The sequence below is a fragment of the Equus asinus genome, chromosome X (genome assembly GCF_041296235.1).
Source record: "Equus asinus isolate D_3611 breed Donkey chromosome X, EquAss-T2T_v2, whole genome shotgun sequence".
Taxonomy (NCBI): Eukaryota; Metazoa; Chordata; class Mammalia; order Perissodactyla; family Equidae; genus Equus; species Equus asinus.
In genome coordinates this window covers 140,083,583-140,109,996 of record NC_091820.1, presented here as the reverse complement: position 1 = coordinate 140,109,996, position 26,414 = coordinate 140,083,583, and the positions used below count along the sequence as shown (strand labels likewise).

General features: G+C 41.7%; 3 protein-coding genes across 5 annotated transcripts in view; 2 read left to right on the top strand and 1 right to left on the bottom strand.

The window, feature by feature from the left end:
* Positions 1-12,295, bottom strand: part of BRCC3 (BRCA1/BRCA2-containing complex subunit 3) — a 106,079-nt gene extending 93,784 nt beyond the window's left edge. The window contains exons 1-5 of one of the 2 annotated variants that reach the window (XM_014836841.3): positions 12,093-12,293; positions 11,406-11,422; positions 10,502-10,556; positions 5,701-5,820; positions 1,109-1,196 (exon numbers count right to left, since the gene is read on the bottom strand). In XM_014836841.3, coding sequence (XP_014692327.2) covers positions 1,109-1,196; positions 5,701-5,820; positions 10,502-10,556; positions 11,406-11,422; positions 12,093-12,215 — 403 coding nt within the window. In that variant the 5' untranslated portion in view covers positions 12,216-12,293. Of the gene's footprint in view, positions 1-1,108; positions 1,197-5,700; positions 5,821-10,501; positions 10,557-11,405; positions 11,423-12,092 lie in introns of both variants that reach the window. The other variant, XM_044764186.2, reaches the window with a different exon arrangement.
* Positions 12,296-12,826: 531 nt separating this feature from the next.
* On the top strand, positions 12,827-18,634 carry MTCP1 (mature T cell proliferation 1). Its single transcript, XM_044764192.2, has 5 exons — positions 12,827-12,966; positions 17,837-17,988; positions 18,107-18,277; positions 18,359-18,410; positions 18,496-18,634. Exons 2-4 carry the CDS (start codon positions 17,884-17,886, stop codon positions 18,404-18,406), a joined length of 324 nt encoding a protein of 107 aa, XP_044620127.1. The 5' UTR covers positions 12,827-12,966; positions 17,837-17,883; the 3' UTR covers positions 18,407-18,410; positions 18,496-18,634.
* On the top strand, positions 12,828-20,856 carry CMC4 (C-X9-C motif containing 4). 2 transcript variants are annotated; one of them, XM_014836847.3, is made up of 3 exons: positions 12,828-12,966; positions 19,879-19,946; positions 20,486-20,856. In XM_014836847.3, exons 2-3 carry the CDS (start codon positions 19,889-19,891, stop codon positions 20,629-20,631), a joined length of 204 nt encoding a protein of 67 aa, XP_014692333.1. In that variant the 5' UTR covers positions 12,828-12,966; positions 19,879-19,888; the 3' UTR covers positions 20,632-20,856. The 2 variants fall into 2 exon arrangements, with proteins under 2 accessions (XP_014692333.1, XP_044620130.1); XM_044764195.2 differs by lacking the exon at positions 12,828-12,966 and adding an exon at positions 18,577-18,959.
* Positions 20,857-26,414: the final 5,558 nt, after the last annotated feature.

Here is a 26,414-nt window from a genome sequence, read left to right as displayed (position 1 = left end):
ATCTTTAAAGTCTGAGACTGCAGTGCTGTTGATTTTTTGGCATTCATACCACAGTGTAGATGAATAAAGAATCTGCTATCAACTCAAGCCCTTATGACTAGAAACAGAACATCACGGTGGAAAGAGCACAGACCTGGAAGAGACACCTGGGTTCAAGCCTCAGCTCTGCCACTTAACCCCTGTGAGCCTGTTTACCCCTCAGTACAATGCTGTGAAGATCTTCAATTCACAGGTTACCATAAAGATTAGAGAAAACATTTGTAAACCATTAGCACATAGTTAAGTGCTCAAGAATGTTAATTAACTTTCCCCAAGTGAAGTTATTCTACTTCTCTCAAGAGACCAAAACACCCAACCATGATTCGGAAAAGTGCTAAAGCTAAAAAAAGAGAAAACAATTTTGTTCCATTATACTGATTAGAGAAGTGAGGAGGTAGGTTGAGAGTTCCAACAGCTAGAATGGAATACGTGTTAAACAGAGATTGTAAACATCAATTTTGTAAATTGCACTTTTCACACCTTTGAGTCTTCCGAATGGGAGTGTACTGGACAGTGATATTCAACAATCAGCAATTTTCAGTTACAGTTTCATTTTTTTTTTCTGAGTACCAGCCAATTGTCAGGCTTTAGTTAGCCTTGATTTCCTGAATACAGTCAAAATGGAGTGCTGAAATTTTATCTCTATTAAAAACAATCAACATGACATAAATCATTACTTTTTTTTTTTTGAAAATTTTTTTTAAAAGATTTTATTTTTCCTTTTTCTCCCAAAGCTCCCTGGTACATAGTTGTGTATTTTCAGTTGTGGTCCTTCTAGTTGTGGCATGTAGGATGCTGCCTCAGCGTGGCCTGATGAGCGGTGCCATGTCCGCGCTCAGGATTCAAACCGGCAAAATCCTGGGCCCCTGAATCAGAGCGCGCAAACTTAACCACTCGGCCACGGGGCGGGCCCCAATCATTACTTTTAAAACATAGCAAAATAAAAATAAGGGCAGCTGCTTAAGGACAGTTAAATTTTGGTTTAAAATAGCCATAGCCCATGTAATGGAGAAGGAAAAATAATATTCAATTCTAAGAACAATAAACACTGCAAGCCCATAATACTTACCAACATGTGAAGGCCAAACAGTTATGTGAGGGTGGGAATGATACCAGCCCACAACTCTCATGGGGCGACCTGTTAGTTCAGCCAACCTGTGTGTCTGTCAAGGTATTTTTCATCTTATGGGAACAAAATTTGTGATGCTAATGAGGGCTCAGAATGTATCCTGAGGTGTAAAATAAACCTATTACAATTTAATGTCATCAAAAGAATGAAATAAGGTCAATGCCCAGAATTTCTCAGACTTCCCATGTAAAGCCAAAAGTGTTTCTTTTTCTTAAATAGAATCCATTCTGTTTCCATTATTGTATATTGTTACATCCTCTTAATCCAATTTCACTAAGGTTTGATCACTCAAATACTTAAATCACTGTGCTATATGAAAAGAAGCTTATCTAAATCTTTGGAAGTCACATTATTAATTTGAGTAATCTTCTATCCTCTCTGGCTCCATCCTACTCCCATTACTGAAAAAAACATATGATTTTAAAAATTCATTTGATTTCTCTCTGGCAGGCTGCCAATGTCAACAACAGCAACTAGGGTGGTTTCAGAGACTAAACGAACAAAGACTCCCAGTTTAGTCTCCCCATTTGTCTAGAGATATCCTCCAAAAGAATATGTTCCTCCTTTTTTCTACAAATAAAAATTTCCCATAACTCTATCTGAGGCTCTAACTTAAGATAAGAACTCCACTTGGAGACACAAAGCTGTCACTTGTGTTGCTACACAGAGACTGCTGCTGCTATCAGGTGAAATGCTGATTGGTTTTCCTGCAGATCACTTACATTAAAACAAAATAATCCTTTCTATACAACTAAGTCTGAGAAAGAATACTTTGTAAATAATTTTCTTATTTTCAAATGCCAAGAGAAGTTACTTCTCTAAGCCCATGTCTTCAACTACAGACTGGGAGGAATTCCACTTCACACAGCAATGAAGAGTAAATGAGGTGATCCATGCAAGGTGTTCAACATCATGCCTGACATCTAGTAAATTCTTAACAGATAGTCACTGTAATGTGTGTCCCGCCATCCCCCCATTTTGAGAAAGTTTCAGTTTGAAGTCATAATATATAATCACAATAATAAACATCTTTTATACAATTACATTCTGGGAATTTTATTTTGGCAAAGTTTGCTTTTGTTTGTTTAAGTGCCAATGAACAGGTTTTCTGCTTCTGGCTAAGATGGAGGACCAGGGACTGGACTTATCCTCCTGCCTGAAACAAATAAATAAACTGGACAATATACATGAAGCAAGGCCAGTAGGCAGGAAACAAACAAGGTGTGCCCTTTAAGAGAACTTTCAGGCCACAGAGCAGGAAGGGGAATTGAAGCAGAGGCAAGCAGATACTCTGGGTTTAGGAAATGGATCAGAGAGTCCTGGCAGCTGGAGTTTCTGAAGGAAAGGACTGAAGAGAGCAGCAGAGGGAGAGAACCCTGCATATCCACAGGGGGTCCTGCTGAAGCAATCTGCAGACCACCGATCAGCACAAGTGTGTGAGGAAACTACTGGAGGGAGGCCGTGAAAGGACTCCTCCCTTCCCCCAAAGGATGAAAGGTTAACTATGCCCAGCCCTACAGCAGGACAGGGACTAGTGGCTGCCCACCCCCCTCCCCACTGGCCAAAATGGCAAACCTCATAATTCAGGTGGCCTCGGGCAGGGTGCTCAGAAGGGTCTCGCCTCAGGGTCATGGAAAAAAATGACTCTGACACTGAAAGCTGCTCTGGTGTCACGCAGCAAATCTTCAAAGCAAGACTCAAAAGGATCCGACTGTTTCCGAGTCACTTAACACACCCCAGAGCAAAGCTCAGGAAGACGTTGAGGAATACAAAGGTAGCCAGCACACAAGGGAAAATCATAATGCCTGGCATCCAATCGAAAATTACCAGGCATGCAGAGCAGCGGGAAAATCCAACTCATAATGAGGAGATGGAGAACAGATTAGCAGTTGCCAGGGGTAGGAATGGGGGGAGGGGCAGAGTAAAAAAAGCCAATCTCAAAAGGTCACATAATATGATTCCACTTATCAAACATTCCATTTTTAAAAATATATTCAATATTGAAAATTATACAGGGTTGTGATTGAGATTTTTATTAATTTTTTTTTTTGGAGGAAGATCAGCCCTGAGTTAACATCCACCGCCAATCCTTTTTTCTGAGGAAGATTAGCCCTGAGCTAACATCTGCTGCCAATCCTCTTTTTTGCTGAGGAAGACTGGCCCTGAGCTAACGTCCTAGCCCATCTTCCTCTACTTTATATGTGCAACGCCTGCCACAGCATGGCTTGATAAGCAGTGCGTAGATCCACACCAGGATCCACACCGGAAAACCCCAGGCCGCCAAAGTGGAGCATGGGAACTTAACCGCTACACCACCAGGCCAGCCCCTCAAATATTCTTGAAATGATAACATTATAGAGATGGAGAACAGGTTAGTGGCTGTCAGGGGATGGCAGGGTGAGGGTGAGGGGGTGGGTGTGACTATACAGGGGAAGTATGAGGCAGATTTTTATGGTGGTAGAACAGTCCTGCATCTTGACTGCTATGGTAGTTACATATATCTACACATGCGACAAGATGGCATAAAATGACACACATTGTATCAATGCCAATTTCCTGATTTTCATATTGTACTGTAAATTATGTAAGATGTAACCTTCAAGAGAAACTGGGTGAAGGGTACAGGGACCTTTCTATACTATTTTTGCAACTTCCCATGAATCAATAATTATTCCAAAATAAAGAGTTACAAAAAAAAGCAAAAGGTACACACCACAAGAAGAAACTGATATATCTGACCATATAAAAATACAAAACAATTTGATTGGGAAAACACACACACACACACACACACCCCCCCCCCATGAATAAGCTGAGAAAAATCACTATCCTTATCGCAAAGAGCTAATTTTCTTAACATATACAGTGCCTATAAATTATTACAAAAAAGATTTCCAAATGAATATAAAAATGGGCAGGGCTAGCCTGGTGGCACAGCGGTTAAGTTTGCACATTCTGCTTTGGTGGCAAGGGGTTCGCAAGTTTGGATCCCAGGTGCAGACCTATGCACTGCTTGTCAAGCCATGCTGTGGCAGGTGTCCCACAAAAAAAGTAGAGGAAGATGGGCACAGATGTTAGCTCAGGGTCAGTCTTCCTCAGCAAAAAGAGGAAGATTGGCAGCAGATGTTAGCTCAGGGCTAATCTTCCTCAAAACAAAGAAAAAAAATGGACAAAGGAAATAATCAGACAATTCAGAGAAAAATACAAATGACTCAAAAATTAAAAGCTGATCAAATTTACTCATAATAAGAAAAATGCTAATTAAAATTGCCGGAAATAAAATTTTTTGCCAATCAGATTGGCAACAATCCAAAACTTTGATCTACAGAGCCTGGTAGCACAAAAACAAAACTTTGATCACACACAATGTTTGTAAGGGTGTAGGGGAATGGGCACTCTTGCACATTGCTATAGGGAAACTGGTAAAACAGCTATAGCTACAAGTGCCTATAACCTTTGCCCCAGCAATTCCAACTCCAGGAATTGATCCTACAGATAGATGCGCACATTTGTGAAATGCAGTATGCACAAGGTTATTCACTGCAGCACTGTCGGTAGAAGATTACAACCTAAATATCTGCATGAGGATGGCACAGTCATCCAGGGTTGTATCATGCAGTCATCAGAATGAAGCATCTCCATATATTGATGTGGACAACTGTCTAGATACACTGTTAGGTAATGTCATAAGCTATCCTATGTATTAAATACTTAAAAAAAGGAAATATTCATATGTTTATGCACAGAATTCACCTGTAAGGATACATGAAAACCTGATAACCCTGGTTACGTCCAGGGAGGGACCATGGGGAAACTGGGGTGCAGAGACTGGAGAGTAATACTTACTTTGTATACCTTTTTGTGCCTTCTAAAGTTTGTACTATGCATGTGTACTACCTATTTTTAAAAGTTACTTTTTAACTGACTACAAGATTAACTTAATGCAAAAGAACAATAAATTACCAAAACCACTGATGCAAATTTAATTTGCTAGAGCTGAGGTATGGAATCAAGATCACAGGAAGCAAATGTCCCATTTGATCATTCTTTGGTTATATTTCATGTGGAATATTTCATTCAGTTCTCAGCACTGCATTTTTTTTGAGAGGCAGCCTCAAAAGAGAATCTCTCCAAAGGATAGAGACCAAGATAGTGAAAGGCCTAGAAATTAAATGATATTAGGAAAACTGGCGGGAGGCGGGGGAGGTTGGAGATGGGCAGAGGGGGAGTAGGGAGGAAGGAGGAGGAAACTCCCCATAGAGTTCATTGTCACAGGATTTCACCCTGGGATTTTTTAAGAGCGAGAATGTTAGAAATTCCTAATTTTTCCAATAAAAGCCACTCAAAAGGAGAAATGGAGAGAAATTCTGATTAACCAAGCAATTAGATCTAAGGGGTAAATATGAAAACTGGGAGAGTCACCAGGAAGAAAACCTGTGAAATCTCCTAAAGCAAGCTAAGGCAACAAATAGAGGAACCTGGCCTGGAAGCCCCAGAGCACATAAAAGCTTCTTATCAACCAATAAGGATATCTCTGCCTCTGTTGAGGCTGCAGACAGCTGCTCTGGAGAAATTTCCACTCGATCCTTCCTCTTATCAGAACGTCGCAAGATGATGACAGAATGAATGTGAATAATTCTGACGGTGTCAACCTAAAGGAAAATCCACAAAAATGTTTACTTCTGTCTCCCTCCAATAACATCTCTCCCTGCAATTACAGAATTGCATTATGTTACATTATCAGGTAAAAGATGCCATTTTAGAAAAGTGACATTTTTCTCATGAATAATGGAATGTTTCAAATAAAGGACATCTAACCTCAATACATACATTTCACAACAAAAATATAAAGGCTAATATTTAGATCAAGGAAGGACTTTTTGAATGATCAACTAACAATCATTTGATTTACAACTATGTGCAAAACTGTCACACACAACAATCCAAGTCACAGTGCTGACACCTGGATTAAGTGTCATACATGATGTAACGTAGTAAATCAATAGTAAGTACAGGAGCTCAAGGGAAAGGAGTCACTTCGATTAGGAAAAAAGTCTTTATAGAAAAGGCAGACGAGTGTAGCTATTTCCTGATTGCTCCACATGTGTGTGTCTGTGCATGTGCACACGTGTATAGACAGAATTTCTGTAGATACCAAATGGATGTGAGTGAGATGTTTGGGAGACAAGTTAGCCAACTGATTTAAATACAGAACTTGAGGTGGAATGGCAGACAGTAAGGCTAAGAAAGGCTAGATTGAAAATGTACAGGGCATGAAGTGAACTCTTTTATAGGCTATAAATTCCTGGCTCATCCTATAAAGAATTAATCATTCTCCCCTCCCATATTACTTTTTTAATAATATACACACACACTGCTGCTATTGTTGAGATAATTTTCTCCTCTACTAGAACATAAGCTCCATAAGGGCAGGGAACATGTTTTAGCTATGTTTTTATCCCCAGCAACCATACAATGTTTAGCAGGCAGAGAGTACATAATAAAGGGAATCAAAAGCAGAACTAGAAAGACACTTGACCTTTCAAGGAGCAACAAGACAAAGAGCTGACTTCTCAATAGAAACAGTGAAAGCCTAAAGAGAACAGGTGACACGTCAGAATGCAAAAAGAAAAGATCTGCCAACCAGGAATCCTAGATTCAAAGAATACATTTTTCAACAATGAAAGCAAAATAAAGATATTTTCAGATGTGAAAACTTGAAAGAATTCATCAGCACAGAAATACTAAAGAGTTCTTCAGGCAGAAGGAAAATCCTAGATATGAAGGAAGGAATGAAGACTACGGTAAAGGGTAAATAAAATATGTGAATAAACACAAAATAGTAATAACAATGCCATTTGGGGCTTAAAATATCCATAGAATTAAAATGCATGACAACAGTAATCTAAATTATATATCAATAATTACATTAAATGTAATTGGATTAAAGACTCCAATTAAAAAGATTATCAGACTGGATCTTTTTTTAAAATGATATGCTGCTAATAAGAGACACACTTTAAATATTAGTACACAGAAAGGCTAAAAATAAAAGGATGGAAAAAGGTATGCCATGCGAACACTAACTAAAAAGATAACGTCAGTGAACTCATGAAGTTTAATATCTAATTTGGAAGGTACGGATTGACACAGAATTCAAGACGAGGGCACGGACTCTTGAAAAATAAAGTTACATCAGTAAGATTGGGAATGTATTTTAGTAAGAGTTGATGCCCAGGGTGAATTTTCTCTCTCTCTAGTCAGACAAGATTTCAGTGCCTAAGAGGAATGAGCAAAAGAAGTTCAAGATAGGATGGTGAGACCAGCCCAGGAATAGATGAGAAACAAAAGAGAACTAGCAAAAATTAAGACCACAAAGGACTGAGAAGATGTCCCTAAAAGCCACAGGTAGTTAAAGGGCTTGAGGAACAGACTGTTATGGTCATAGTCACATAAGATGGGCAGACTATGGCCTGCCCAGCCTCCCTCGGAACAAATCTGGCTACATTCATTCGTTTTATGTATTGTAGCTGCTTTTGCACTATAGTGGCAGAGCTGAGTAACTGCAACAGAGACTGTATGGCCTGCAAAGCTAAAAATATTTACCATCTGGCCCTTTACAGAAAGTGTACATCCCCTGGCATGGCTCTCCCTGGGTCACAGGCAGGTAACACTAATTTCCAATTGCAGGGGATGTATGTTCATTCACACAACACGTATTTGGAGTACATACTATATATGAGGCACTACATGAGAACCTAAGTATACAAAGATAAACAGGATACACTAGTCACATCCAGGAAGAGAGACAGGTAAACAACTCTAAGACAACAGATATGCACTGTAACAGATCTGCTCAAGGAGCCAGCATAGCACAGAGGAGGCTATCTAAACTAGTCTACAGGTCAGAGGAGGTTCCTTAAAGGAGTCAGATGGCACCTGGGCTGAACTGCAAGAGACAAGGAGTTAGTCAAGCAGAGGAGAGGGACGAAGTCCAGGCATAATACCCAGCAGACACAAGGAGTGAAACAGCGCAGCATAATCTGGAAACTGACATAATATACTATTCATGATTAGAACTTGAATCAACATGAAGAAATGTAAGGAGATAAACTAAAATGAGATTATGAAGGGCCCTGAATGCTTCACTAATGAGACTTCATCCTAAGGGTAATGGGAAACCCAGTGAATTTTAAGCAGAGGTATATCAGACTTAGGTTCTCAAAAGATCACATCCTAAGCAGGAGGATGGCAATTCGAGGTAAGGAGACCAGTGGGGACGCTAGTGCAGAATTCGAGGAAAGAAGTGATAATAACCTCAAATAAGGTAGAAGCAGTTGGGATGAAGTGTTGGAAACAAATATGAAAGCAATCTCGCTTAATGGTTCTGAACGGCAGGCAGTGGTTCCCAACTTGGCTGCACGTTAGAATCGCCTGAGGAGATTTTAGAATTTCCTGCTGCCCAAGTCTCACCCCAGACCAACTGAGTCAGCAACAGAATTTTGTAAAGATTACCGGGTGATTCCAAGGTGCAGCCAGGCCTGGGAACTACTGTCACAGGAGAATGTTGGAGAAGTGAGTTTGAAGAGGAGGAAAGGTTCAGTTTTGAACCTGTTAGTTTAAGATGCCTGTGTCTAGCTAAACTTGGATGTCCAGTAGGCAGTTGAATGTGAAGTTGTGGAACTTGGGATAATTTATACTAGCATCTATTGGGAATTAACAACAACAACAGTCAGAATGGCCAATATTTACTGGCTACCTACCATGTATCAGGCACTTGGAAAAGTGCTTTTCATGTATTAACTTAATTAACTCTCCTAATGACCCACTGAGGTTGGTACTATTGCTACACCCATTTTACAGATGAGTGTTTTACATACATTACCCAAATCCAACCCTCCCAACGACACTATGAGGTTGATGGCTGTCATGATCCCTGTCTTTACAGATAAAGAAAGTGAAGCTCACAGAGAAGTAACATGCCCAAACTCACACAGTATCAGAGAAAGGATATGAAGACAGATCTGTCTAACCCCAATGTCTGTCGCAGCTAAAGCCATAGGGAAGGTAATGTTGCCCAGGAAGGCATTCTGAGAAGAGAATGAGACCAAGCCAGAAACTTGGAGAATACTAATATTTAATGCAGAGGCAGAGGCAGAGGAGGAAGAATCCATAAAGGATGGGAGGGAAGGAGGAGGAACAGGGAGACACAGCAAAAACAAAACAAATTAAAAAATCCCATGAGTGTTCAGAGTTATGAGAAAAAAGGTTAAGATAAGCACCACGAAATAATCACTGATGTAGAAATGAGGAGGTGGCTGGAGAAGTAGAACCAGAAACGGGACCTTGGTGGGTTTGACTGGAGAAGGTAAAGAAGTAATAATTGTAGCCTATTCTTTCAAGAGGTCTGGCTATTAAAGGAAGGATATAAGAGTAGTGACTACAGGAAGATAGAGGATTGAGAAGTTATTTTTTTCTCCTTTCTGAAAATGAGAGTAATTTAAGCACATTTGTATCCTAACGGAAAAGAGCCAGATGACAGCAAAAGGCTGAAGACTGGAAAGAGAGACAGGACATTTGATAAGCAAGGTCTTTGAAGAAGCTGCTGCTCTGGACAGGAAGTAGACTTCTTTCCTTGACGTGGAAAGAAAGGAGGCAAAGTTGTTAACATGGAGAAGCCTGTAACTAGGAGTAATAAGTAGATGGAGTTGTTTACGATAGCCTTGAACACCTCGATCATCTGCTTGGCGGGAGGAGAGGATGTAATTTATTTTTATTGTATTTTACAAAAGCATTGGCCTGCAACATACTGGAAAAAGATTAACTGGTCCTATACCACAATTAGGTTGAGAAGCATTATACTAGACCATAAAGGCTAGATAGAGCATGCCAGAAAAGGCGGGGTGGGAGTGCAGACAGGAGAAAAGTCAAGGTAGACTAAGAACTATGGGCTATGGATAATTGGCCTGTAAGAAGAGAGGGGTTGCCCCAGTAGATATTGAGACTTGGGATAAAGAGATAACAATGATGTGAACCAGCCAAAGTCTCAAGGAAGGTGGGAGAAGGGCCAGAAAACAGGCAGATGACAACAAGGAGAAGAGCTGACAGTGACTACTCATCTTGATCAAGTAGTAATAATTCACGACAAATGGAAACTTAGGTCCATAATTCCTAGTGAGTAGATTCTTCGTCTGATTTTACCAGAGAGAACACCCCACCCAACCACAAATGTGGGCCTGGACAAACTGGATTAATCCCTGGCTGAGATCATCAGAGTATAGAAATCCCTCCTCAACTGCAAATTTCCATCATGCAAAATTCTAGCACACATACCTTTTCAGCAACTGTGCGCATTTCAGTTCCAGTATATGTAAATTTGGAGTCACTCCTTTTGGGGATAAATTAGAAAAAAAGGGAACTGAGGTTTGGAATATAAAAAGGTATTAAAGGAAAATAACATGATTAGCAGTTTTTACAATGAGACCTTAGCAGAAACAAAGGAAGAGGAGGAGAAGTAAACTGAAACTAGAGCTGTGCTCATACATTTGCTAGAAGCAGTCTGGGACACATGCGTAAGTGGTTGTGTGCATAAAGTTTTCACAGGCAAGCTAAACTCCAAGAATCCTGGGTATTAAGGAGGTGGGCTTGAGAAGCACATACTTTGCTATGCTTTGAAGTTTAAATAAAGGAAACCCAAAGCTTTCGCCACCTCAAGCATTCAAGCCACTGGGGATTTCTGAGATCATTGTAGGGCCCTCCAAGAGGAGGCAGAAAGCTATGGACAATTTAGATGGAAGAGTGAGTCAAAAGGGGAAAATGTCTCTTAATATGCGCATTATCCGTTGCAAAGAAAATTACCAGTATCTCATTGTCATTTCAGGGGAGAGAGAACATAAAACATATCAAGCAACAAAATGGAAAATAATAGCACCAAATCAGTCAACAAAATACTACTTATAAGAGCTTTCACAGGTTCACTCATGATCTTGGTTCCCTCAACCATAGTTTTCACATAAGGTCATACATATCTCAACTGAAAATCCTCCTACTAGGAAGTAAGGTGAGAAGCAACCTTCAAGGTTGGGGTGGAATTCAAACCGCATTACTGAGGGAGCTCTGGACTCATAATGGTAACTTAAAATACAATGCCTACACAATATTGCCAAAATTACCATAATTTTTACTTAACAATGACATAGAGATTATGAGATATGAGTGAACAAAAATATAGTCTTACCTTGTGTCATCATTCAACTAGAGTGGGAAAGAGCAGAAAACATTATTGATCACATTATGCTTATTTGATATAGATAGACGCAGATTATATGAAAATTAGGTCGTGTGTTCCTGTACACCAGTATGAAAGACTGGAAAATTCTCACTTTGGATTGTAAACAACTAAGCAGTATTTCCTCATCCTGCTTCGCCTCTCTGCAACACTTAACGCAGCAGAAACTTTTGCGTCTTTGAAACCCTCTCCTCTTAGGTTCTTTGATACATTTAAAATGCTTCCTAGAGGGAAGACTGGAGGTGAGGTAGGGGGCCCTGATCGTGGTCAGCTGCTTCCTAATACACTGATGTCCTCACTATACTATGTCTTTCTGGCTTGACTTGCCGTTCTGGTCAGTGGGGTGGCAACTCCATATCTAAAGAAAAGCCACAGACTAAAAGAGAAATAGAAATAGGAAGGGCCCCCAGAGGCTTATGCGGATCGCTGGGGGCCTGTGGGAGACTGAATCAGCATAACGCGAGCAGAGGAAACGGGGACCCCGCGACAGGACCATCTAAAGCATCTGTCCAGGAATCTAAGTCAGAGCTGCCTATGGCCTCTTCCGCAGCCCTGGGCGCTACCAGCACCCACCCCGGGGACACGCTGGGACTACTCAGCAGGGTTCCGGCCAGGCTAAGTGACTGACCTACTCACCTCCCCTATACACAGCCCCATCACCTCCTCCTTCTCTGTGCTCAGAGCATGGTTGAGACAAACTAGGAAAGCATCCGACTCGAGATGAACCGCCTGCACCGCCTGCACCACCTGCACCGCCATCTTGGTCCGACTCTGCTCACGTCCGCTTCGGGCCCAGTCGGGCCTGGCCAACCGGGTGCTCTGGCGCGCGGGTTCCGCGGGGGCGGGGCTTGGGGAGCGCGGGCGGGGCGCTGCAAGCGCGAGGCGGGCGCGCGGGGGCGGAGTTTGGGGCGCGGGGGCGGGGCCGGCCCGGCGGCACCTGGGAAACGCCCGTGCCGGTTGGGGCAGGCGTGGCTGTCGGGGCGGGGGGCGGTGGCCGGCCGCGGTTGGGGCGTCAGGCCGGGCGGCGGGGGCAGCAGGGAGGCGGCGCTCTCGGGCCGCAGGCCGACGTGGTCTCTGAGCGGCGCCCAGGCCGCCGGGCAGGCGCCTCCCGAGTGCCGGCGCCCATTTTGCCCGCCAGCTGAGGAGAGCCGTGCGCGGCCTACATGCTCCGGGGACAGCCCTTTGAGGCGGTATCGCCGCGTGCGCCGGCCTCTTGAGTCAGGGGAATGCTCCTTTGAAATTCGGTCCTAAGACAGTTAAGGTTTTATTTTATTTTGTTTTGTTTCCAAGTTACGGCCCCTGAATTTCGTGCAACTCTCCCTGGACCACTTCCGGTTGCCGGCCCGCGCCTCAAAACTTCGGTTCGGGTGACCTCGGCCCGGGATGCCCCTTGGCTCGCCCCGGGCTCACCTCCCGATCCCGGCTTGAGTGGCCCGGGGTGGGAAACCTGCAAGTTTTAGCCTCGCTGCTCCCGAGGCGGATTAATTAGTCCAAGAAACATTATATTCATGTGAGTAACCTCTTGCAGAAACAGTGCTATACTGTATCTGAAAAAGTATCACTCTTAAGCTTGGCTGCTGCTACTTTCTACAAAGGCTTTTTAGGTATCTGTTTGCTTGATACAGGGAAGGGGAATTGAGGACTTCAGTTTTTTTTCAAGGTCGGATGTATCGCAGCAGATATCCACAAAACAAGTTTCCTCAGCTCTCCTTGTCTTGATCATATGAGACGTGGTAAAATTATATATAATTTTCTTTTAAGGTGTGCCAAACGTGCCATGGGTAAAAGTACAGATCCTCCAACTCCCAAGATTAGGAGTTACACGTGGATTTTAGGAATGATTCTAAATCAAAGAAAAATACATGCCCTGTTGTGTCCACAGCCTATCTGTATTTATATTCCTTTGATCTGGTTTTCTATTCCCTGTATACTGTTGAAGCCAGGCAGACAAGGCAGTACTGGAAAGGGAACATTCCCAACGTGCTACTTGAAGAGGTGTTGATGCTTTGCTCTTTTCTCCCAAGTCAGTTCCAACCCAAGTTTCCCCACAGATAGAGCCCACTTGCAGTGGAACTATCTATGAGACAAGCCAGCAACTTCCATTTTTACCTAATGCTTAGGGATCACATGGCACATCCTTCCATGATTAGTTTTGATAATGATGAAGCTTGGGTGAAATTTCAAGTGTGCAATTACATCGGATCCATCTAAATTTTCTCTTAACTTTCAGTTTCACACCATACATTATTTTCAGTTATGTACTGTTCATGGCTAGTATGTCCTGCCCTGATGGGGCAAGGATGGCTGTTCTTCTCCTTATTATGTTTGGTAATGAGATATTTTGAGTATTTAAAGGGCCTTTAGGCACCTTCAAAAAGGTAAACACCTTTTATTTGTTCTTGTTAGTCAATCTCATATTCCAGAATGACTTCTCTAACTTTTATAATACTCATGGCTGCATTTTACAGCTCTAAATGTTTAATTGGAGTAAAAAAACCTATTAACATTTATGGCAAGCTTATTATGTGCTAGACACTCTACTAAGCATTTGTATACCTTGTGTATGTAAACTGCTCCAATTGGAATTGGGCTCTGCAACTTCCTAGCTGTGTGACTTGTGCAAGTTACCTAATTTCTCTGTGCCTTACTTCCCTCATCTTTAAGTGAGGGTGTAGTATCCATCTAATTAGGTGATTGTAAATATTAAGAGTCAATATATATAAAACATATAAGAAGTGTTGAATAAGTGCAGAATAATATCAATATGTTCTTTGAGTCTCATTTTACACCTCAGTTTTTTTAGTTGTTTTCTCAGTTGTCTGAGAGGTTACCTTGTCCAAGGTCACAAAGCTAGTAAGTGGCAAAATCAGGATTCATACACAGGCAAGACTGACTCCAGGGCCTGCGTTCTTGGTAACTTCACCCATTGTAATTGGATGACTTTATTAATTGACTTCAAATAAAATAAGTGTATTCAACTGACTAATGTTTAAAAACTGTTCAAACACCTGGAAAAAGGACACAAAATAATTCATTCTGTAAAGGAAAAATAATGGTTTTATTTAGATTGCTGCCTAAGGAAGCCCTTCTATGTTGTATATCATCCATTTAAAACATCAGTTACAAAATGCTTTACTAAGAAATAGTCTATCTAGGCCAGTGTGGTCTCTGGCTGTTGCATCAAGATGACCCCCAAGGGGGCAATCTCTTCTAGTGCCTTCATGGATGATAAAGCTATATAAACAGTTTTTTTAATCCATTTGAATTTGCAGTTGGTAGTTGTCTTTGAATTGAGTGGAACAGGTTTATGTTCTGTGCATTGTATTGTACCTTGTACCTAAGTTTATCTTGAGGCTTTAAGAGATTCATCTTAGTTCAAGGGGTCCTGGATTTTGTGAACAAGTGTAATGTGCAGAAAAACATTCTCTAGTCAAATACATTTGGGAAATGTTAAACAAAGTAACGTTTCTTTACTGCATAACTTGCCAGAGCTTTTACTATGCTAATGTGCTTTATGACTCTACAAGATTCCCAAACTTATTTGACCAAGGAAAAAGTTACAGGCAAGTGTTACAAGAATCACATTTAGGGAAATGGTGTTCCATTCATACAGCCTGTGATTTTGTGGACTTTGATCTTAATCCTGCTCACTCAGCCTTTGCTTTTCTCTGCTGAGGATGTTGTTGGTTCATGCTTATATGGCAGCTTTTCAGTTCCTTGATCAAGGCAGTTTCCTTTCACTGAGTCGCCATGCTATCTCCAAGTGGTAGCACATCCAAGTCCAGGGTCGTGTGCTGGGATTTGTTCCCAGGCTCATCCTGCCAATGCCCAGCCTGTTGGCCTTTGCACATCATGCTGTCTTTCTTCTGACAATATTTTCTAGTGACTCATAGGCCTCTTTGTGGTGATTCATAGTAATTCAGACCATTATCTCCAATTTGTTTGCCCTTTAGTCCACTGGAATTATTTCCAATTAATGTCAGTGTAACCAGTTAAATTTTGCCATTTCAAGAACAAATTTAAATGTCAATATGTTGGTTGTTGCTAGGACCCATCTGTGAAGTTGAGATGGTCCTGAAACCCTTAATATTTGATTTCTAGTTAAAAAAAAAAAATGGCCTTACTTCTTTTGTACTTGAAATCCAGACTTTAATATATTTAATTTTGACATTAGTATTCCCTGGGTTTTTGTTTGTATTCCCCCTTTTCAAAGGCCTGGGGAAGGGGAGAGGTAGAACACTTGTATCTGCTAAATGGAAAAGAAATGGCTTTGAAAAACATAACGCATAGCTCTATAGTACACCTAGAGAATCAATGTATATGTATATGTGTATACACATGTATATGTGACCATCTGTTTCCCCTCTCTACTCACCATACATATCCATCCACTCACAGGAACATTGTTTCATTAGTGTTTGAGACTTAGGGTGCCCAGTACTGTATCATTTCTGCTATCGAGGAGCTTATAATACTGTATTTTGGGGAAGACAGGCCTTGTGAAATAAGCAGAGCAAATATGCAAGGCAATTTGTAATTTGAGGTCAAAACAGCTTTAGTTTACACGTAAACGCTACGTAGTCATAAGAGGCAAGAAGATTTCATGGAGAAGGCAGGCACCTGCACTCTGCTATAATAGTACTGAGATAGGCAGAGAGGCCTACGGAGGCAAGTGGAAAGCAAGAGCAAAGATACAGAGCTAGAAAAGAGCCTGGTATTTGGGGGAAAGTTTGTGTCAAATACGATGGTAGTGGTGCTTGCTGGAATTGCTAACAGATAGGATGTAGTGACTGAAGAAGAGGAAGAAGTCCAACATGACTCCTAAGTTTTGAGTCTGCAGGATCAGGAGAGGTGGTGTTGCCATTGAGAGAAATCAGGATTTCTTTAAAGGAGAAGAGGTTCCACTTTAGGTAAGTTTGAAAAGAGAGAGCCCTATGAGGTGGGAGCTTACCATGGGTTCAGAGTTAGATCCACTCAGGGTACAATGGGCAAAGCAATTGTGATGCTCTTAAATGATTCACTAAAATCAGACCATTTCTTAAGTCTATAAAAAATATTTTCCACTTTCCTTTTAGAGAAAGTAAACTAATAGTGTTAAGGAAAAAAACAAATCAGACTCAGGTTGTTGTCCTTAAAAAGAGGGTTTGGTTTAGCTCAATTAGTTCTTTCTGGCTAACTTTCTCCTGGGCTGCATCATGCTGCATTCTGGCATCTCAGTTTGCTCTTGACAATCTCATTTTGAGGGTTTAAAAATTTCCCAAGCTGTGCTGCAGTTCCTTTCCCATTTAATAGCCACCTAATAAGAACAGGAGGCTTTTGTTTTGTGGAGCAAATCCCCCAATGCTGTATCAGTGCTCTGCCAAAGGTATAAATACAGTGAAACCATGCCATCTTGCTATGAGCTGAGTCCAAAAGATTCATTCTTGCAAAATGCAGGTTAAGTTATTGTGAGGCCTTAAAATGAGACCCAGGGCTAGGCAGAAGATCTTTACAGGGTTAAGCCAAGTCTACAATATGGAAAGTTTGCCCGGGAGGTGTGCTTCCTTTACACCTCTCAAAGGGCAGAGGGGCTTTTCTGGCCTTCTGACTTGGGAAATCAGAATTTAAAACCACACTTCTATGGAAAAATAGGCTCCCATGAAGTCCTCATTATGAAAATGAAACAAAGACCTAGGTGGATAACTATCATTGGCTCTCAGCCCCGAATCACCATGAACCCCAAAGTCTCTTGCAGCTCAAAAGTTTCATGAAGCTACCTTAAATATTTTCCCTAACATGAAAACCTCCTTCTGGAAATACCCACCCACTATAAGTAACCTTTCTAAGTAAACTGATAAATAGGTCGTTTCCCCTTAAAACAAACTTTTAATTTCAATTTAGAAATCCGTGCACATGATATGACCTTCACAATCTTACCTTTTAAAATGGAAATTGCTTGGAACGGGCTTTTACCTAGGGAATATGGCATGCATGTGTCTGTTATACTGCTTTCCTGCCCAAATAAGTGTGCCCTTAGGAACCCTCCTGTGCATATTCTGTTGCTAACTACATTTTGTTAGATACTCCTTTGTGAATGCAAAGACTGTGAGACCACTGCCCAGCTTCCTGTAGTGCTAGTCCTACATTTCCACAGAACTCACCTAGTCAAATTCTTGAGTGCTTCACAGTCAAAAATTAGCATTACCCGAGGTTGTGCCTGAGTGTCACTTTAGTGTCTTGCAGGGAACTTCAGATGTCTTCTGTTCTATTTAGGCTGTGCAAGTAGACATATGTGAGGTTTGGTTCTGGTTGGTGGTTGCTAGTACCAGGTCACCTTGCTCACTGGTGAGTTCATTCAAACCCAAAAAGTCACACCTGTGTCCTGTGCGCGGGTGCTGCAGGCGTAGGTGGAGAAAAGCAGGGCTAGAATTGGAACCCAAAGCCCAGAATGGCAGGAGAGGATGTGGGGGCTCCACCCGATCACCTCTGGGTTCACCAAGAGGGTATCTACCGGGACGAATACCAGCGCACGTGGGTGGCCGTCGTGGAAGAGGTAACTGTTTACATTTTGCTTATTTCTTTATTGATTTTGTTTTCAAGCAACTTGGTTTCTAACCAGTCTCAACATCCTAAAGTCTTTGGTTTTATTTTTGATCATTTATTTCCATTAGGAGACAAGTTTCCTAAGGGCACGAGTCCAGCAAGTTCAGGTTCCCTTAGGTGATGCAGCTAGGCCAAGTCACCTTCTTACCTCCCAGCTACCTCTCATGTGGCAACTCTACCCTGAGGAGCGCTACATGGATAACAACTCTCGCTTGTGGCAGATCCAGCATCATTTAATGGTACATATGTTGCTTAATCGTTTTCCATTGTATTGGGACTCTTATAACAGAGTACTCTATAAACGTTTCTTTTTCTGACAGGTCAGGGGAGTACAGGAGCTGTTGCTTAAGCTTTTGCCTGATGATTAACCTGGTATGTATTTCTATTTCTTCCCTGTTCCCTCTTCTTTTTCACTCTATTTGGTTGTGATGATTTTAATGATCAATTTTTTTTCCAGGTGCTGGGATTCTAGGAAGATATGCTCCTCTGTTCCGTTCAGTATATGGCAATCACTTCATCCACCACTGCAGTACACCCACCTGTGGGCCTGGGGGAGGGAGTGGGTTGAAAAACTGCTCAAGAACACAGAAGTTTAGGAAGGGTCATGAAGAACACCACAAGTGGAACCGCAGAGAGAGGGTTACACAGGCAGAAAGCAAGTCAACAAAAGCACTTAGTCAGGATACGTAACTTGAAATTGACTCCTTTGGAAATTGCCATAGAACCTTTAATGGACATCATCAGCTGGAACTGGGATCTGATGAATCCCACAAAAGTCAGCACCTGCTACAGAACAGATGCCCTGATCACCAAGGACTTGGTACTGATTTAGAGAGAAGAGAGCAGCTCCTAGCAGCATCAACATCTATTTGTCGCTTATTTGCCCTGCAGCAATTCACCTGCCTTTCCTTCTCCCATCCTGTAAATATCCTAGGTTTTGCTCCAGTGTTTCCCATCCCAGTACTGACCTAACTTGGATCTACTGAGAACTTAGGGGGCTCTGAAAAAAAGGAGGTTATTTGCATTAATGAAATTAGTTACAAAGGCTCCTGTGCCTTTTTCCTTTCTGAAATTGTGTCTTCAAATTGTTAGAAGTTGCTGATCAAAATCGTGGGCACTTAAATTCATTCTCTGGGTACAGATATTTTAAATAAGTTGGTTTCTGTAAGCTCCAAAAAACATTTTAGCTGCTTAACTAGCACCTTTCTCAGGAAGTGATAACACCAAATATTGCTGATTCCTAGGAAAGTATTTACTACCTGATAAAGAATTTCCTGAGTTAAAATAGTCATAACAGCTTATATATATTAAAAGTAAGGTTTTACTTTTTTTAAGTCTTGAGATTAACAGCTACCATATATTGAATCCTTACTGCCTTCCAAGCACTATTCTATGCACTTTATATACTTTATCACACTTAATCCTTCCATCAATGCTTTGAGGTAGGTATGATCCCCATGTTATACATGAGTAATAAGGAAAAAGGCTCAAGGAGTTTATCATTTAGCAAGGGTGGTTCTGTGAATGATAATGCCGGGCAGTGAGCAGGCCTGTCGGGAGTCGGCTCCTGTAGCCCAATGTTGGTGTGATATTCAACATGAGTTGAAGTCAAGGGTTTTCTTTTTTCATGTAAAGCTACTTATATCTTCCAAATCGAATGAAATGGATATTATAAAAATACAGTTGATTCATCCTATGAATGGGAAGAGTATTTTTTAATGTAATTGTTTTCCAGCAATTGTAAGTGCATACTGCTTGCCTCAGAAGAAAAGTCCATCTAAAGAGGCTTTAAACTCTTTATGGATAAAAGACAAAATAAAAATCATTTTTCTTATTTTAGTTTTCTGGATATGCCGCAGAAGGATCCGTGCCAGAAACAAGCCTGTGAAATACAGAAGTGTTTACAAGGTAGTATGTTAAATGCTTTTTTATATTTTTCCACTTTGTGAACTAACTACAAGAGACCAATTGTTCTTTTTATCAGCAAACTATATTAACTCCTCTCAGAATGTAATATTTCTGTGATTATCCTGAAGATTTTCCTCACTGTATTATCAAAGATGCTGAAAATAAAAAATGATGTAATCTAAGTTTGAGATTTGCAGTCCTGGTTGTACATTAGAATCACCTGGAGAGCTTTAAAAACTTGCCTAGAACAATTAAATCAGACTTTCTGGGGGTGGAGTCTGGGTAAGATTCTGTCCAAAAAGCTAACCAGGTGATTTTAATGTGTACCTAGCATTGAGAATTACTAAACTGAGCAAAGTCCTTTTTCACAAAGACTAGTTTTAAATGGGTTGGTTATACTTCACTGTGGGTAACAACTCCCTTTTTAAAAGCAATCAGGGTAGAAGAGGGGGGAAATACAAGTGGAATTCAGGCTACCAGAGTCAGCGATTAACTCTTAAAGGCAACAGTGACTAGGGTCTACCTGTCTTGTTTTTCAGCCAACAACTACATGGAATCTAAGTGTCAGGCTGTCATCAAAGAACTGCGTAAGTGTTGTGCTCGGTATCCTAAGGGAAGATCTCTCATCTGTTCAGGATTTGAAAAAGAAGACGAAAGGCTGACACTGAAGTCTATATCAAAGTAAAGTTCTGCTGAGAAGTTAAATGCTGCACCACTTTTCCACCAAGCGAGTTTTATTTATCCTCTTGACTCTTTCTTCAAGCCAGGTAGCAGCAAATATTAAATGAAAAAGTCAACTATAAAAGTTAATGAATATGCCATCTATGCAGAACAGATAGACATGTAACTATATTAAATATGTAGAATGTAATGAAACTGAGCTGCTAAAATAAACCTGCCAAGTGAAAAATTTTGGTTTGGTACTTGTGACCTCGTGACTTATGAGAAATATATCATTGGTCTTTGTCTCCAGTCCTGGCACAGAGCTCCTAAAACCCTTGAAATTTTCCAATAAGAGCCATAAAGGTGTCTTTTGTTATGTTAATGAGGTGACTTTTGGAAAGCCCTTAGGTAACCTGTGGCTAGGGGCTGGTTGCCAGCTGAACCAACAGGTGATCAGAGGGTTGGAACTTTTAGTCCCCACCCCCACCTCCCACTGGCGACCTCCAGGGAGAAGGGCTGGAGAAGATTGAGTTTAATCACCAACGGCCAATGATTTAATCAGTCGTCCCTGGACTTGCAGTAGGTGTCTGAAGTCGGGGTATGTTGTATGACTGAGCACTTAACCTGTGAGATCTGACACTAACTCCAGGTAGATAGTGTCATAACTGAAACAAATTTGTAGGACACCCAGTCACTGTCCACTGAGAATTGCTTGGTGGTGTTGGGAAAAACACACATAGGAGTACTAGATGTAGTCTTAAGACTATTAGATACAGGTGTTAATGATTTCTCTTTAGCATTTGAGTTCAGACTACTAGTACCATTCATAAAACTAAAATCATATGAGGTATGTTAGATGAAAAGACACCCCTCCAGTGTCACAATCATGACACCTTTCATTAATGACATGCTAAAGTCAAAGGTTTCTCTAACCCAACTCCATGCCTGTTGCATTTCCAATAATGCAGAGTAAAATGAGTGGTAGGAACGGCATAGAAATTATTCTTGTAGGGGCCGGCCCAGTGGCACAGCGAGGCACATTCCGCCTCGGCGGCCTGGGGTTCACCGGTTGGGATCCCGGGTGCGGACATGGCACTGCTTGGCACGCCATGCTGTGGGAGGCGTCCCACATATAAAGTGGAGGAAGATGGGCACAGATGCTAGCTCAGGGCCAGTCTTCCTCAGCAAAAAGAGGAGGATTGGCAGCAGTTAGCTCAGGGCTAATCTTCCTCAAAAAAAGAAATTATTGTAATGCTTAACAGCTCCTAATTTATCATGAGAGAACTGAAAAAAAAAACACATCATTGGTCACTGGGTTAGGCAGCAACAGAATTAGAATTCTTAGGTGGTTTATCTACTCCTTATAACCTTATAATCAAAACATATTACTGCGGATCCTGATGATGTTAATACAAGGCTGCTGGAGGATGCCTTTTAGCAGTTGTCAGTGACTTCATACAGTGGTAGTGGGTGGACAGTATCGAACAGGCCATTTGCTTTCCTCAAATAGGTGCTAGAACCACCATTGCTCCACTCTCCGCCCGCCAAAAAAGAAAAAGAGATGACTTTTCCACGCAAGAGCAGAAACATTGTTACGTCCCTGTCTTAGTCCATTCAGGCTGCTGTAACAGAATAGCACAGATGGGGTGGCTTATAAACAACAGACATTTATTTCTTGCAGTTCTGGAGGCTGGAAGTCCAAGATCAGGGTGCTGGCAGATTTGGTGTCTGGTGAGAGCCCACTTGTTGTTCATAGATGGCCATCTTCTCGCTGTGTCCTCACATGGTGGAAGGGGCGAGGACCTCTCTGGGGTCTCTTTCATAAGGGCACTAATCCCATTCATGAGGGCTCCACCCCCATGAACTAATCACCTCCCAAAGGCCCCACCTCCTAATACCATCACACTGGGGGTTAGGATTTCAACATATGAATTTTGGGGAACTCAAACATTCAGTCCATAACAGGGAGGATCCTTCCTTGCCTCTTCCAGCATGCTAGAAAAAGCCTACATTGCCATGAATGGACTAAGATAGTCTCTGATGTTCAAATACCATTATTTTTTGAGACGAACTTCTTTAAGGCAGCATTCCCCAAAGTGTTTCTAGGAATTGCTGTAACAGCGAAAAAAAGACTCCTATGGTCAGATAAGTTTGGGGAATGCTAGGCTAGACACAAGTAAACAGGTTTCTTTCCTATAACACTTCAGAGCTTTTCATATGCTAATGTGAATTATGATTCTTTGGAAAGGACTATTGTACATAGTACTTGCTAAAGTGTACCTAGTGAACCTATTTTGCAGACAGCATCTCTCAGGGCAAACATTCTCCAGAGAGACTTGGAGAAATGCTGCCTTAGAGATATTTGGTCCACAAACCAGGGTAACAGCGCTACATTCTCATGAAATCATTTAAATGAACTCTTGTGTTAATAGTAAAACAATAAAACATTTTACAACTATGTTTACATCATATAGAAATCTAAATTACATTTAAAATTGTCAATTGATAGTGGTGCTAGGATTTATATTAGGAATCATGATCAAAGATTGCTTTCCTGTGTTTTATTACATTATTTTTATTGAGTTAACTACTCAAGTTTCAGACTTTTAAAATTTTTTCCTAAGGTATACTATTTTATTTAGGGCTTTTAGAGCTTCAAATCAATTGTTCCTTCCTATCTTTAAACTCAGTCCTGTCTCAGTTTAAGTCAACATCTATTGGCAGACATTGATTAAATATTATTATTCTTGGCTATATTATGACATACAGAAAAATAAAATAGCCATCGGAGAAGGTTAACATCTACTGTTTTTTATGTGTTAGGGACCATGATTACCACTGAATCTCAGTCTTCAGGGAAGAACTGGGAAGGTGAGAACTATGATCTCATCCTCCATTTTAGAGACTAAAAAGCATGTAAGTGGGCTACTAGTGATACTAAGTTTAATCACTTGGTTAACTAGTGACTGACAGACCTCTCTGCTGGAAAGGTAGTTTTCCCTTTGTAATCGGTAAGTCATTTGTGGGGTGATATCTTGGCCTCTTATGAATATCCCAGTACCCCACAACCTTTCACCCAATAGCTTTAGCATCCACTGATGACAAAAGCCCCTGCTCTGCCAATATGCTTCGATGTATCTGCAAGATATCTGAAGTTGTATGGCACTTAATTTAAAAGACTTTAAAAGCCTATTAAGTAGTCACTTGTTAGCAGCAGAACTATAGTTTTATTAGCACCAGCTTCCAACTCTGTACTTCAGTGGTTCTCAACCTTGGCTGCTCATTAGAAACATCTGAGGCAAGTTAAAAACTCAGGCAGATCCCGACCAGTGGAGTCAGTCTCTAGGATGAGAGCCAGGTGTCAGTAGTTTGCAAAATTCCACAGGTGACTCCCATGTGCAAGCAAGGATAAGAACCACTGCTCTCAATAATCCGAATGGCATTTCTTACCATTTAACATTCAGAAAGGTAGACAGTTTTGGTGAGTCAATAAGCTGACTTTACAAGTTTTAGAAAAATGTGAAAAAAGTGCAATACTGTCAGTTTTCTTGAGAAAAATAGTGCTCCTAAAATTCATGATTCCCTAAGAATCAAAGATCACAAATGTAAGCCACACCATATGATTTCTGGGAAATCAGGTCCAGAATAAGATGTATTTTCAGCCCAATTCTCCAAGAGATCACACTAACACTAAGTGATTAAGAAGGCCCCATACCTCGACTTCATGACAAAGAAACGAAGCTGATAAGTTGGAGGAGGGAGCAGAGAGGGCAGCAGTCTAATTTTGCCTACAGTGTTGAAAACTGGCCTTAAGTGATCTTCCCTCAGAGAAGAAACAGATCATCATGAAACTTTAATTACACTCAGAAATTTCAAATCCATCCCTATACCGTTTTTTCAACCAGAGATTTATTGTATTTTCCCAAACTATACAAAAGTAGAGGTTTCAAATAAGAACCCAACCATTAGTCATGCCCATATTTCTGGCAAATGTCAAACAAAAGGATGATGGCAAGAACATTCTTACAGCAGGTACCTACACAGTAACTGCATTTCAAAACCATAAGCACCTACCCTGAGTATGTTAGCCAGAATTAGGTAAGATTCATTCTTTTTAGAATACTGTTGTCAGGGAGGGAGGAAATTCCCCCTTCTTCTTGTGTTCTAATGGCTGGAGTAATAATAAAATTGACACAAGGCCAGATTAACAGGAGAAAAACCGAATTTAATTATGTTTGCACGGGAAAATCATGGAAATGACGCTTGGAGAGTGAACAAAGCAGGCAGCATATATACCTTTTACATAAAGAATAAATTTGTGATGAATGATAGGACAAAGAAACTTAGGTTTGAGGTAGGTAATTAGTGAGGAATTTAAGCAGAGTTTACACTTGAGGTAGTAAATTAATGAGGTTTGTTTCTGCAGGCTTCATTTGCCTGGAATTCCCTAGCTCTGGGGATAAGGATACAGGGAGAGCACCTCTCACATGGGAGACGTATTTCCTGCTTTCACAGGGAACAGGGACAGGAGGGTCAAAATTCCCTTTTGCTTCTCAAGCAACTTGAATTCAAAATAATCAGTATGCTATTATGGGACATTTTCGGGTGGCCTGCCCTGGTATCCAACACTGTCCTCCAACTTTAATCACGTCCTGTCACAATGACACTCAAGACAATGGGGCTGCTCAGGCGGCGTACCCACGAGCACAAACAGTGTCAGCAATGAGGTTACAGAGCCTTAGGGAGACTGAAAACATTGAAAGCCTACTTGTTGAGCCTGAGGGGGCAGCAGCCTTAAAGCGAAAGCGCCCTTGGATCCTCCGCCCCCGTCTTCTCTGACACCAGGGTGAACTTCGGGGAGAAGGGACTCAAGCATTACAGCTCTACTGTATCAGGTCCCAAATCCTCGTCCAACCGGGTCCTATCGCGGGAGGGACGCTGGGTCAAAGGGTGGCCCAGAGTGGCGAGGACACTAGGCGGAGCCGCGGTGGCCTGGGAGGGGACAGAAAGAGCGCCTCGGGGTGCACGGGGGAGGGGCGACACGAACCCCGAGGCGAGGAGCCAAAGGGGAGAAAAGCCTCGCAGGCGCTCTAGCCACCAGATGTGGATGCGTTATGTGCTGGTAACAACAATCAGAGATTCTCCCAATGCGGACCAAACCAGAGGTAAAGCCCCGAGTGCAGTGTTACCACATCCCTGCCAGCAGGGGGCGCCGAAATCCCGAAGACGTTCAAAATGAATTTGCTGGAGTCTGTACAGACTGACAACGCTCAATCCCTCCATCAGCCAAGGAAAAATTGCTGTCTCCTCAGCTGCCCATCACTAAAAAGGAGGCCCAGCACATTATTGGACTCTGGGTACAGGAGAAAAATACAGGCCTCACTAAACAGGCTTCGCTAGTCAAATGAAAATAGTACCTGGTCCTGGTACGTTGGTTTTGCATGAAGGGGTGGCAGCTGTTCTTTTGGGGGAAATCCTACCTTCCACTCCACCAACTGAAGCAAAGCTGCTAGCAATACGGCCATAATTTAGAGCCTCCCCTAAATGCCTGGGCCTACTTCACTGATGGTTCAGCTCTGCTGAAACCCAAGATGTGCACCAAAGCACTCCAACTGTTTAACCCTGGCGCCAGGTCTGCATGGCTGTAAGTGGTGGCCTCACTTGGCAGGCAGAATTCAAGGCCATTCTCATAGCAGTAGGATGAGGCCAACCCGCAACATAGACTTCAACCATGCCCCTCAGGGTCCCAGAAGCAGCTAGCTGGGAATAAACTTCAGGAGAGACCTATAGATCTTATTTCAGTCT